This window comes from Arvicola amphibius, chromosome 7 (assembly GCF_903992535.2).
Source record: "Arvicola amphibius chromosome 7, mArvAmp1.2, whole genome shotgun sequence".
Classification (NCBI taxonomy): Eukaryota; Metazoa; Chordata; class Mammalia; order Rodentia; family Cricetidae; genus Arvicola; species Arvicola amphibius.
The window spans coordinates 96,452,050-96,465,302 of NC_052053.1; the positions used below are offsets into that span (position 1 = coordinate 96,452,050).

Sequence of the window (13,253 nt, forward strand, 5' to 3'; positions counted from 1 at the left end):
GCCCAACTGGCCTGTGTAATTGTCTTCCATCAAGGAAGCCCAATGATCCCTACCCCTGCCAAGGCGTTCAGTAGTTCAAGCTGTTTTTGCCCTATTTTTTTTTTTTTTTTTTTTTTGAGACGGGGCCTCCTACATCCCAGACTGACCTTGACCTTGTGATCCTTACTCCACCTCGAGCATCCTAGTCACTGCACTGGGCAGGGCTGAAAATTATACACGGGGCTTTGTGCATGTCAGGCAAACACTGTGCCAACTGAGCTCCATCCTCTAGCTTCCCTGACACCACCAGCTGTGCCTGAACAGATCTTCAAGCTTGTCAGTCAGTGACTTGTGGTATCTACTCTTATCCTGCAATTCTAGGATTGGAAGAAATTGTTGAGCCAACTAGAAGAAACCGTGTCAGCTCTGAAATGAGCTGATCCGCTGGAGAGGGACGGCGAGGTGGTGGGTTACCTTCTCTAATTATATTTTGCACGGTCTAATATTCACAGGCATTTGTATTCCCAGAGTACACAATCTGACACTGAGAGATAAAGGACAAAGTCCTTTTCTAAAAAAAGGGGGGGAAGGGTGGTCTCAGGGAATGACAGTGTCGTGATGGAAGAAGTACACGAGGATCATGGAAAGGCAACCGACCACAGGATGCTCTGGAAATGGTCATGCGCAGAGAGGGGAGGGTGGGAATTCTCTATGGACCTGGGAACAGGGAGTGAAGCAGCCGGTTACAATTCGAAAAGGACAGACTTTCCGGCTTCCTCTTTAGAGCTAAAGGAGCTTGATGAGAAAAACCAGGAAGCAAGGGCCAGTGAATTCCTGGGTGGTCTCTCAAGCGAGAAGACCCCGAGCAATAACACCAACCCATTTTAAAAGAGCATTTAAAATGAATTTTATTGTTTGAATTTTACAAGTAGTCTTTAGAGGCTCCAAACAAGAACTCTGTTGCAAAAACTCTAATAAATAGCTTGCCCCAAGTCCCCAAAGAAAAGGGAAAACCAAATGAAAAGAAAACTCGGAAAGATAAGCAAGACTTCAGAATGCTTGAGTGTTAGCAGTTATTTCTCATTTACAGAGAGACATCAGGCAATGTACAATCTCCTTCACACACATTAGAAAGAGTGGACTGCAGTCTTTACAAAGCACTCCCAAATCCTCCTAGTCCTACAGTGGTAGAAACGTTAACAGGAAAAAATACCCCACGGAGAAATCACAGTTATTTGTAAATCTATGGCATAAATGTCTGGCGTGTGTGGGGAGGCAGGAGGCATCCACTTTGTCTTTCAGGGATGGAATCCAGGGCAAGTTAGTTGGGTCCACTTAACAGCAAGGCCAGCCCCACATCTCTGAGCTCTGTAACAGTGAGGGCGAGGAGCCCAGAGCCACCAGCATCACTAGACGGAGGAACAGAGCCCAGAGCCTCCAGCATCTAGACGGAGGAACAGCACAGAAGTAACCTCTCCAGCAGAGTCCTTTATGAGTAAACGCCACAGTGCGGCATGCAGGTTCCAAGAGCCCATTTCGTTACAGGCATTGCCCCGAACAAGCAAGGATTAAACTCACAGTTTAACATTCACTGTTAGCTTTCCTAATTAAAAAACACTGGCGAAGTCTTGCTCTGATGAAAAGGATTTGTCAATTAATTTAGTCATATTGAACAAGCTTAAAAAAAGTTCTGCTACATCTTTAAAAATCTCAAACAGAAACTATACATATACATAGACTTTTGACCAAAATGTTTTTAAAATGCATACAGGTAAGGTTTTCATTGGGGATAATTCAGAAGCCAATTAACAATAGGGGTCCAGGAGGTGGAACAGGTTGATTCTAATTAGTGGGGTTCACTTAAGCCAAACAAGGAGTTCTAGCTCTGAGGAACATACTGGGGACCATTTTTTTTTTTCTGGGAAAAGAAGGGACAAGATGCAGGATCAGAAGGTGAGCAGTGCTGGCCCTGCAGGTCTCGAGCAGACAGGAGCGGAGGGTATAAAAGCCTCGCACAGACCACGCAGGGGGGTGGCCTTTCCTTAGAGTGCCCCTCTTCAGGCACTTTAGGAAAGATGGCAAGGAAACACCGCTCCCCACCCCAAAACAAACAGTTAAAAAGTAAAACCTTTATTTCCCTAGGAACAAAGACGTCTGTCAGGATAACGGGGAGATCTTGGGTTACCTGAAATAGATCAGAAAGCTGATGGAAGCAGAGGCTGAGGGGCCGGGGACACTCTGGTCCTGGGCCCAGTTTCTTTGTAAATACATAACAGATAAAGATATTGTGCAAAAAATAAAGACATTCACATTTTAGCAGTTAAACTTTTATTTTACTTTTTAAAATTTTTATTTAGTTTTTTTTGTTTTTCTTTTCTATAAAAGGCAGATAATGATTGTTGGTCTGCAATTGTGTTGTGCACTGTCCCACAGGAGCACAGCGGGGAGCTAGGGACGCTGAGAATACTTTCCAAGGCGGGAATGAAGAGAGCAGCCTGCCCCCTCCTTTCCCCTCAGCTGCCCCTAGCTCATGTCTATGGTGTTGAAGACCCACTCTGTGAATTTCTTCAGCTTGTCTGAGGCGTTCTGAGACTCCTCCTGCAGCCGCAGGTTGTCCTCACGCAGGTGCTGGACCTCTGCCTGGAGGTGGGCCTTGTCTTCTTTTTCCTGAAGGAAAAGCCAAGTAGATGTAACCTAGGGGTGCCCACCCACCTTGCCCATAACCTAGGGGTGCCCACCCATCTCTCCCAGCTCTCAGGAGATGCAGCTTCAACTCTCTTTAGGTGGTCCTTTCCCATTCCCCAGTATACTAAATGCCCACGCACGTCTGGTTCAAGCCCAAGGGCTCCCAGAAAGCTCAGAACTATAGGACTAGCTGGGGTGCAATTATATTAAAGTGTATTTTAGAGCCAGCTTTAGAGTTTTAGGCCATTGCTTTGGTGGCTGATGCCTAGATAAAGTCAAAACCAAAGAAACACAAGTTTAGTTCTCCTGGTCTGACAAGCCAAACAAGGACATGAGGACCTGTGCACCTGACACCTGACATGAGGGTTGGAGGTCAGGACAAGGCCCAGAGAGGCCTGGCTGAAGTCTAAGGCTTTCCCCTAAAGGGACCAGGTTTTCTGTACATAGGACAATGAAGGTCTCTCACACCACGTGTGTCAATGGCACCAAGGTCTATGCTGCCCCTAAACACATGTACAGAGAAACTGCAGGGAAACACCCACGCGTGTCCCCTGACCTCCCTAGCTCTCCCAGTTAACGGCATTTTGTTCCCACAGCCTGGACAAACTGTTCTGAGAACATTTACCTTCTTCAGATCTTCCCGAAGCATCTTCAGCATCCCTTCCAACTGGTCCACTTTAGAAGCCAGAGTGGGAGAGGACTCCTTACTGCTGGGAGGGAGAGACAAAAGGCCACGCTGGCAGGCGCCTTACACAGATGCTGGTTTTTCCCCCTTTTTTGTAAAATGTTTTTCAATGCCAAATTACATAGAATGGCAACTCAATGTGCATTTTTTAACTTTAAAAAGAGAAAATGGTAATCTTAACAACAGGTGATACAGGTTTGAACAACCAGTCAACAGCTTCCTTTGTTAAAGCCATGACATCTGATGAAAGAGTTGGTGATGACAATGAAAATGGTCTCTTTGGTAGCACAGGAGCTAGCCTGAAGATCCAACAGTCTTACAGTGCAGTTCATTCTCCAGATCTCTTCTAGAGGTTCCAAGGGAGAGTCACCAGTGTGTGTGTGTGTGTGTGTGTGTGTGTGTGTGTGTGTGTGTGTGTGTGAGAGAGAGAGAGAGAGAGAGAGAGAGAGAGAGAGAGAGACATGTAGGACACTGCATTGGGGTCACTAACACAGAGCGGACCTCAAGTTTCCAGAAGGCTCTGCCTCTAAGCAGGCCACTGCAGCTACATACAATGCTCACATCTTAGCTAGTCTAAATATCTTTAAATATTGAAAACATGAGGCAGCATGTTTCAAAAGCCTGTCAGTCCAAGCTCACTGCCTCAGATTCCGCCCCATTAGAGCCAGTAAAGCAGTTTTATTAAAGTGCTAATCGCACCTTGCTAGTGGAGCACCAAGTGTATATGGATGCACTTGAGGGCCACACGGCTGCCACCCCCAAAACTCAAGACTGAGGATCAGCCAGCATTTCTTCCCCTCTCTTCTATGCGAATGTGAGCTGCCAACAGTTTCCTAGAAGAAGTTCTAGTCATGGCATAAGACCTTAAGAATCACACAAAAGGCTGGGGGGAGAGGTGCACACCTATAATCCTAGCACTCGAGAGGCAGAAGCAGGCGGATCTCTGAGAGTTCGAGGCCAGCCTTGTCTACAAGAGCTAGCTAGTTCCAGGACAGGTTCCAAAGTTAACAAAGAAACCTTGTCTCGAAAAACAAAACAAAACAAAACAAAACAAAACAAAAGACTAAAAAGCAGAGGACTCTTTATAGAAACAGAGATGTAACTCTTGGTTTAACAGTATTCTTGAAATGTAGTTAAAAAGTCAAAAGTTCAAGTTGGAATTCCTGACCAATGAGTTGTGTTACTATTCTCTTAATTTTATATTTGCATCAGGTTTCAAAAGTAAAGGCCACAGTTCACGGAACACAAGGTGAGGGATGCTGATCTCCAGATTCCTCAGACAAAACCAGAAGTTGACACTGAATAGACTGTAGGTCAGCGGCAACCCACAATGCGGTTCCACAGGCCGGTTAGCGCAGGGCTGGCCTGAAGGACAAACATGTACAACAGAGGAAGCTGTGTGGGGAAACCCTTGCCCCTCACAAAGCCTGGCAGGGTGCTGCCCTCAGGGAGCCCAACTCCACTCCACAGGCTCCTCAGGAGGGACTCCAAGCACGCGCACTGACAGGGTATTAAGGTGGATGCACCCCACCTGCATCTGCTCTACTGGGCCCATCTTCCCCTCCTCCTGTGATCCGTACTAAGGACCTCCTCCCAGAAAGGCAGGCTCACGCCTCTCTGTGCAGTCCTTCAGCTGGGTTTTCTTTTTTCTCCCCAAAGTTCTGAGTAGTCTGCCACTCTGCTTACTTTATCTGTCCCAGTAAGAGGGCCTGTGACGTCGCTCTATTTTAATTAACAAGAAACTAAGTGCACCCCCCTGCAGACTTGTTCAGGAGTTCTCGAGCAGGAGCCCCACTTAGAGCAGTGTGGTACATCAGCCTCTTTTTCCCTATTATTACCTGCTTCTTGCCACGTATCACAGATATCTGAATATATGTGTAGGTGTGAAGTACATTGGTTTGATGGAGACAAGGTCTCCAAATGTAGCCCAGCTGGTCTCCTGAGCCTGCTGCCCCAGCCTCCAGAATGTGGAATTACAGGCATGCACTACCACACCTGGCTTATACTTTGGTACTTTGGTTCCCAGCCATTCCCAGGAGGATGTAGGGCAGGGATTTCCAGCTGATGAGACTATTCTCCATGGAGGTGTCACTGCGTGCTCCACAGTGGGCTGCTGGGATGCACACCTCTACCACTGGAAACTAAGGGGAACAGGAAATTACTCCCACACAGTCCACACCGGAAGCCAGGAGCTGTCCTGGCTTCAGTGACTCCCGACCTGCCCCATCTCACCAATGTTCTTATCCGTCCTGTTTTAAACACAGGACAGCAGAGGCAGAATGCTGGAAGCTGAGCAGATGGGAGTACAGGCAGCCAAAATAGCAATCGAGAAAACACAAAAACCAGACTCAAAGACTAACTCTCAAGAGCTCAGGGGCATTTGTGACCAATGTTTTCTCTTACTTTACCTAATATGCTCCAGGGGCACAGGTGAATTGTGACATTAAATAACAAAGAATATTCATAACTTTCTCCTTAAGCATCAAAACCAGTTTAATTGTGTGTACAGTAGTCAGATATAAAGAGTTCTAACTACACAGCCAAGTATCTGGCATTGCAGCTGAGCTGCACTCAGCTCATCCACGGGCCTTCCATCTCCTCTTCGTCACATCTGCCACTACTGGGGGCGACACATGGTGCACAGGGTGCCCTCAGCACTGGGTGACCAACCTGCTGTACGACTTCATCTGGACCAGGGCCTGCTCCTCCAGCTGGTCGCTGTTGGAGGCTGCACTCAAGGGGCGATGGTTCTCATCACTAGCAGCAAAAAACGAGGCTCTCTGGACTGGAAGAGAAGTGAGAGAGCATCAAGAACAGGGGCGCATCCCTGGGGCCCTATCTGCAAAGTCCGCCAGTCAATATGTAGATGGTACCAACACACAGGTACGTCTCAACAGTCTCTAACCCTCCCAGGGGGAGACTGTGCTCTTCCACTGAAGAGACAGTGATAGTCTAAGTACCCTTGAAAAGACAGCTTCTGCGAATCCATTTCTAGCCCCCTTTCCTTGTTTACCATAGCAGTGTTCTGTTGACAGTTTCTCCAGAAAGAGGGCTTGTGCCAAATTCTTTGCCAAGGCTTTTATAAATATCTATATGCCCTGAAAGGCTAAAATTATGCTTCTTGATACTTCTTGAAGGATGTTTTCAACAGGATGCTCAGACATATCCCAACCTAAAGTTTGTAAGATTAGTTTGCAAATGACAAACATGGTGGGAATTGGGGTGTTCCCATGAGCTAAAGAAGCAGGAAGGCAGTGATGGATGTCTGCCGGTTGCTCTATTTCTGAGTTCTGCAGCCTAATAACCCCACTGTTTAAATGAACACCTGACAGAATAGTCACTTTCAATCCTCATAAGTAAGAGCAATAAACAAAAATTACTCTGTTACTGCAACTTTATAAAGAACATTTTAGCAATAAAAAGTTTTGGAAGGGCCGGGCGGTGGTGGCGCACGCCTTTAATCCCAGCACTCGGGAGGCAGAGGCAGGCGGATCTCTGTGAGTTCGAGGCCAGCCTGGTCTACAAGAGCTAGTTCCAGGACAGGCTCTAAAGCCACAGAGAAACCCTGTCTCGAAAAACCAAAAAAAAAAAAAAAAAAAAAAAAAAAAAAGTTTTGGAAGGGTAATCTTAGAGCAAAGTCAGTCTTTATGGAAGGACACAAGACAGTCCATGTCGGCACACACTGCCTTGTGTTTAGGCTCTTGTTTCCACAGACCAGAGCATCCTAAGGGCCACAGGTTTACGAGTTACAGGAGTCACATGAATTTCTGTACAGAGGGAACTTCAGGTTCCATCTGAGTGTAAGATGCTCCCAGTCCAGAGTCTGGCCCACCAGATCTCAGCACTAGAGGTGAAGCACACTTGTCACTGTGCCCACATTGGTCACACCCGATCACAATCCCGGTACCCTATGGTTTGGCCTTTGGGACTCTGGTGACCTGTGTGGATTGTCAGCAACCTCACTCACCCTCATAGGCTTTGGCGGCATCTACTAGGTTGGACCAATCCAAGTCGGCGGCAGTGTCAGGCAGGGGCATTAGGCCGGGGTCAGGGATAGGCTGCCTTCGGGTCTCCTGGATGTCGGTGAGGGAGCTGTCCGAGGCAGAGAACTCTCCTACAGAAGGGACAAGACAACACTGGTGCCCACAGCAGAAGCACTCAAGAATCTACCCATTTCCTGTTAACACAGGAGATGTGTAAGCCATTTCCTGATGGAATCAATGTCTAGTCTAGAAGGCCATTAGTGAAGCAGATCTGGCTTCCTCCAGTCCTTTCCATCTTAATAACACCTCCCACCATCCCTCCTCCAAGAATGCAGGTCATGAGAAACTTAGTTCTGTACCTTCAAGGCCACACAGGTCTGCTGTGGAGGAACTGTCTGTACTCAGTGGGCATGGAGCTAGCTCTAGTGTTCAGCTTCCCTTCACAGTGTCAAAAGGCTCATCTGGGGAGAAGAGGCCTACTCCATTGAGAACTGGACTGTGGATACAACCCAGGGCGCTAACACCTACTAGAGGAGCAACGGGGTGCCTTTTTATGTGGAGCACAAGCTGAGATCTGACCACAGCTTCTGTGGGTCTTCACTCAGGAGTGGCATCCCAGGAATGCTCTACTGGCTCCCCGGCTGGATGTAGTTAGCTAGACTGAGAAGTTAATCAAGTCACGCTGCGAGTGCTAAGTCTCACACAGAGGCAGCCGAGGAAGGGACTTTCAGTGGGCCCTGGTATTATTCTCCACCCGGGGACCAGGGGATCACCTGAACAATCAGCAACGCTACAGCAATCTGACATCCACCTTATTCACTGCCAACATTAAACCCTGTGACAGCTGACAATGATAAAAACCCTTGCTTGGAGTACCAGGGTCTACCCTGGGCACATGAGGGCATGCTGCTGCTCAGGGTCGGGAAGGCAGTAAGTGAAAAGCAGGAAACCTAGAGGCAGCAGCCAGGGTGAAAGCAGCATAGTATGTATTCCAAGAGGACACCCCTCAAAGGTGCTGCAGCACCAAAGCCCTGAAACAGAGCTAAGCAAAGTCACGACAAAGCAGGGTGAAGCAGGGTGGCTCCAGAAACCCCCGTTTACAGGGATGAAAGTTGGGCCTATGATGCCAGCCCCACAAGCCAGGTTTAGTTAGTGTGTGCTTTCCTTACAAACTGCGGGGGAACTATGCTGAGGTGCAGTTGCTAGCTGTCAGTGTACGTAAACGAGCAAAATTATGGGTAAATGATGTCAGCAAACCCTGGAAGACATTCAACACTCAGCTGTATTTAAACCTAATCCCTCAAGGGTATGTAGGCGGAGCAGATAACTTTGTTGGCCATTTATCATCTTTCTGCACTTTCATCCCTGATGCTACAGTTTCCATACAGGGATAAAGGGGGCACAACTACCACCTCCACCGCCCCAGTACCTTTCAGTGGTAAACACCAAATGAGGCAGCTGAGCATGGGACAGGAAGTCAGATGGGAAGTACACAGCGAGGACATGTGTCCCTCCCCTCCTGTCTGTGGGTCTATCTCCTCAGTCTTTATCCACATGCCCCCGAGTGGAAGTTGTTTCTCTGGACTACTTCCTTAGAATATAAGCCTCTAGAGGCCAGACACATTATGACACATGATCGTGCATGCATGCACACACGGATGGGGGCGGTGGTGGCAGGGTGGCAGGCTACTTTTTATTGCTTGTGAAGGTTGGAGAGAAGAAAAGTTCTCAAGATAGGGAGGATCATAGGAGTGAAGGGATTCACGAACAGCGGCCCCTAAATGGGGAAAAGGGGGCAAGGTGAGATTATATGAAGCTTTCACAGAGGGGCTTATTCTAGAGCAACGGTACTCAACCTGTGGGTTGCGACCCCCTTGGCAAACCTCTATCTCCAAAAATATTTACATTATGATTGATTCACAGCAGTAGCAGCATTACAGCTATGAAGTAGTAACGAAAATAACCTTATGGTGGGGTCACCACAACATGAGGAACTGCATAAAAGAACCGCTGCTCTAGAGAGCTTGTGCCAGGATGCAGTACTTCATGTGTTGACTTTGGTTCACTGGGAGTGACTCTTTGGGGCAAAGAAAATCTAGACTTAAGCTGTAGGTGGGTGGAGGAAGGAGCAAAGGAAGATGGCATGGTCCCTGGGTAGTGAGAAGGAGCTTGGGATGTGCCTGAGCAGGATGGATGCGTGGGAGAATGTTCACGAGCATCAGTGAGGGCTCAACAAGTGTGGAGCAAGCAGGAGGCTCAGGAGATATGGCTCCAGAGGGGGGGAAGAAACATGGGTCTGATATACACGATTGCTGCAGCTGAGTTCACAGGAGGGAAATCTGGGTAGGATGGTATGCATAGCAAAAGACCGGACATGAGGCCCTGTGCTGTGTGTCTGCTGGACTTGGCCATGGCTATCAGATGAGCCCTGGAGTGGCTTTGGGCAGATTAAGTCTAAAGTCCCAGACTATGGCTGTCAAACTGGGATCTAGCTAGGCCACAAAGCGAGCACAGCTTATATGACTGTGGGCTAGGACACAGAGGTGCCATGATCTCTGGTTCTCTTCCTGGAAGATGCCCTGCTGACTGGCTGGCTCAGTAAATGAGTGGGTGTGGCAAACGGTGACAATAGTCTCATTGGTCAGGAGTGAGACAGAGCAACTACAGATCTGGGATCTTAGGGCAGCTGAGGGAAGCAGGGCACATATCTCTATGATTATTTATCTCACCTTAGCTTTGTCTGCCCAATGCTATTTCAGCAGCTAGGATGTCTGCCAAGAACACCGATTACCAGACTGTTCTTTCAGAGTCAAGACAATTCAGCAGGTCTAACAACCTGTGCTGACCAACGCTGAGGTGACCTGTGGTCTGTGGTTATAGGAGGAAGGGGGCAACTGAAGGATGAGGCAGAGGTAGGAATTCCTCTACAACTATACCCCAAGGAAACGAATGGCTGCCTGCCATGCTGGGCCACGGGCCACCCACCGGACTGCCCAGCTGCAGCTGCAGGCCCACTTACCATGCAGCGACTTCATTCCCAGTGTGTAAGATGGCCTCCTCAATGGAAGCGACTTGGGGAGAGACGGGTAGGTGCTGCTGAAGAGGACATCGTTGGGCAGGGCTTGGTCTAGAAGGGAAGCCCTGGACGCGAAGAAGTGCTCCCGCTGGCCGCTGTAAATGCTCTCATCAGACAGTGTCCTGTGCAAGGCCCGCCGGGAGGTAGGGGTAGGGGGGAACGGAGACTGTGGGGAGGACAGTGCGTGGAACTGGAAAACAGAAGGCAGACTGGGGTCAGGGCACCAGGGTAGAGAACAAGACCAAGGTGGAGCGGGTGAAGCAATGAGGCGCTGCCTCTGAATGAGCCCCATCCATCTTGGAGCTCCATCCAACCCTACATTCTAGGATCCATGCTCAGAATAAAGCTCAGACCCATGATCTACCAATATTATGTGGTATTGAGTAACAAGATAAATGATTTTTTTTTGTTTGTTTTGAGGTGTGTGGGGGTCCTTACTACGTAACCCTGGCAGGCCTGGAACTCAGGAGATCCACCTGCCCATTAAAGGTACACACCAGCACCCCTAGTCTTAAATATGAATTTATCTGAATCCCATGTCTTTGACAAGATCCTGTAATGTCCCTGGGCTTACACTTCATAGCCATCATCATGAGCCAAGCATCTGCCTGGATTGTCACAACTGCTTGGTGAAATGCTGGCTGGTCACAGCAGCACCTGCCAGGAGGCTAGAAGATGAGGGTGTGACTCCCAGGAACAGGGATGGACAGCCAAGGAACAGCCAGGAACAGGCACAGAGGGCCTTAGAAGCTTACCACATGACAGACAGTGTAATTGGTGGGCAGCCAGGAGATGATTGTCAAAACTCATGCACTCAAGGCTGGAGAGATGGCTCAGCAGTTAAAAGCACTAGGTGCTCTTGCTCAAGTCCTGGCACCCAACATGGCAGCTGATAACCATTTACAACTCCAGTTCCAAGGGATGCAACCCCCTCTCTGGCCTAGGCATATATATGGTGCACAGAAAAACATGCAGTCAAAACAGTAATAAACATGAACAACAACATGAACACATACTTAGGTGGCTCTTGCCATGAGTAATGAAAATACAAGCTCTAATTCAGTCTCAAGGTAGCTAGATCTCATTAGTTTTGGAAAATAAGTTCTGTTTATTGTGTGATGTGTGTGTCGGGGGTCACATGTGCCCCTGCAAATGTGTGGAGCACACACGGCAACTCTGCGGTGTCGGTCCTCTTCTTCCTCCAGTTTTATGTGGGGATTGAACTCGGGGCCCCAGGCTTTCGGGGCAAGTGCTTTCACCAATTGGGCCTTCTTGCCGACCAATCAATCTCAACCAATCAACCCAACACCTCATCCCTCCAGGGACGCACAAATTATCACTTAGACACACTGTAAATAAAAATAAAGTATGACCAATGTGGAAACAAGCCTCTCACTTAAAAAGTCCACGATGAGGGGCCAGGGTGGCTCATTGGGTAAAAGCACTTCTCATGGAGGGCCTGACAACCCAACTTTGGACTCTGGGATCCATGTACAAGCTGGACAGGGTGACATGTGTCTGCAATCCAAGCATGGCGATATAGGTTCATAGATTTGAATGCTTGGTCACTAGGGAGTGGCACTATCTGAAAGGATTAGGAGGTGTGGCCTTGTTGGAGGAAGTGTATCACTGGGGGGTGGGCTTTGAAGTTTCAGAAACCCATTCCAAACCCAGAATCTCTTCTCAGCCAGTGGGATCAGGATGTAGCCATCAGCTATTCCTCCAGCACCACGCCCGCCTGTGTGCCTCCATGCTCCCACCATGATAATGGACTAAACAAACTGGCACCAAGCCCCAGTTAAATTTTTTTTTTAAAAAATAAGAGTTGCTTTGGTCATGGGTAGCTCTTCACAGCAATAGAATGCTGACTTAAGACACATTTCCTTGGTGAGAAGGGAGACAGAGGCAGGGGAATCCTCTAGAAGTTTGCAGGCCAGTGAGCTGGAGCATGTCACCCAGCAATAAACAAGATAAAGTCTGCCTCAAACAAGTCAGATGCATGCACCATGGCAGACATATGCTCTCATATAAACACATGCATACAAACTCAACACACATATACAAACTATACATACATACCCATTATACACATACACACAAAAATAAATCAGTTATTTAATCATTCTTTAACATGGTGATGAGTTAAATCCAAGGTATGTACGACTTGGCCTAAGATTAAGCGACTGTGAGCAGTCTCTGAGAGAAGGGATAGCTCTTTAACCATTTTATGGAGAGGAGTGAACATTAAATAGATTTCTAACTAGCTCTGTTTTGGTACAATGACATCACCTCTTTTCTGTTTTCAAGGTTCTAGAACTTTCACACAAGGCTCCTGCCAGCCACATGCAGCTCTCAGATCCCAGTATTCAACAGGCCCAACTGGGTCTTTCTTAGCACTTCAGGCTTTAGCAGAGATTTAATTTCCAATGAGCATCTCTAGTCTGAGGGTTTCAGGAGACAAATTCTAAGCCAACTCCTGTTTTGTCTCTTTGGGAATTATCACAGTCCTCTGGATGGCCACTGTATCGGCTGCTATGGGATCCTGACCCACAGAGAAGCAGGGTAGGTGTGAAGGACACAACCTGCCTGGGAGCTTCTTGCCCCGAGATACAGCAGCACGCTGACTTGTTAAGAACTGTCAGCACACCTCACTTCATCCCTCTTCAACTTCCAGACTTAATGATATGCAAACCCACCAAGTGCCTGCTGTGGGTGTGGGATCTGGGATAACCCAGAGCTATGGACCAGTGTGGTCAGTCCTGGGGAAAGATGCTCCCAGCTGGGTGTCAGACCCAGCTTTCAGAGACCACAGACAGGTGCAAAAGGGTCTCAACTCATGCTCCAG

At 48.1% G+C, this 13,253-nt stretch overlaps 1 protein-coding gene across 7 annotated transcripts in view; it reads right to left on the bottom strand.

Annotated features, from left to right (window-relative positions):
- Window positions 1–2,290: 2,290 nt before the first annotated feature.
- The window catches only part of Sipa1l1 (signal induced proliferation associated 1 like 1), a 280,919-nt gene continuing 269,956 nt past the window's right edge, over window positions 2,291–13,253 (bottom strand). For 6 of the 7 annotated variants that reach the window (XM_038335800.1, XM_038335804.1, XM_038335798.1 and 3 more), the window contains 5 exons: window positions 10,352–10,598; window positions 7,317–7,463; window positions 6,020–6,134; window positions 3,290–3,374; window positions 2,291–2,646 (listed from right to left, as the gene is read on the bottom strand). In XM_038335800.1, coding sequence (XP_038191728.1) covers window positions 2,503–2,646; window positions 3,290–3,374; window positions 6,020–6,134; window positions 7,317–7,463; window positions 10,352–10,598 — 738 coding nt within the window. In that variant the 3' untranslated portion in view covers window positions 2,291–2,502. The remainder of the gene's footprint in view (window positions 2,647–3,289; window positions 3,375–6,019; window positions 6,135–7,316; window positions 7,464–10,351; window positions 10,599–13,253) is intronic. The other variant, XM_038335803.1, reaches the window with a different exon arrangement.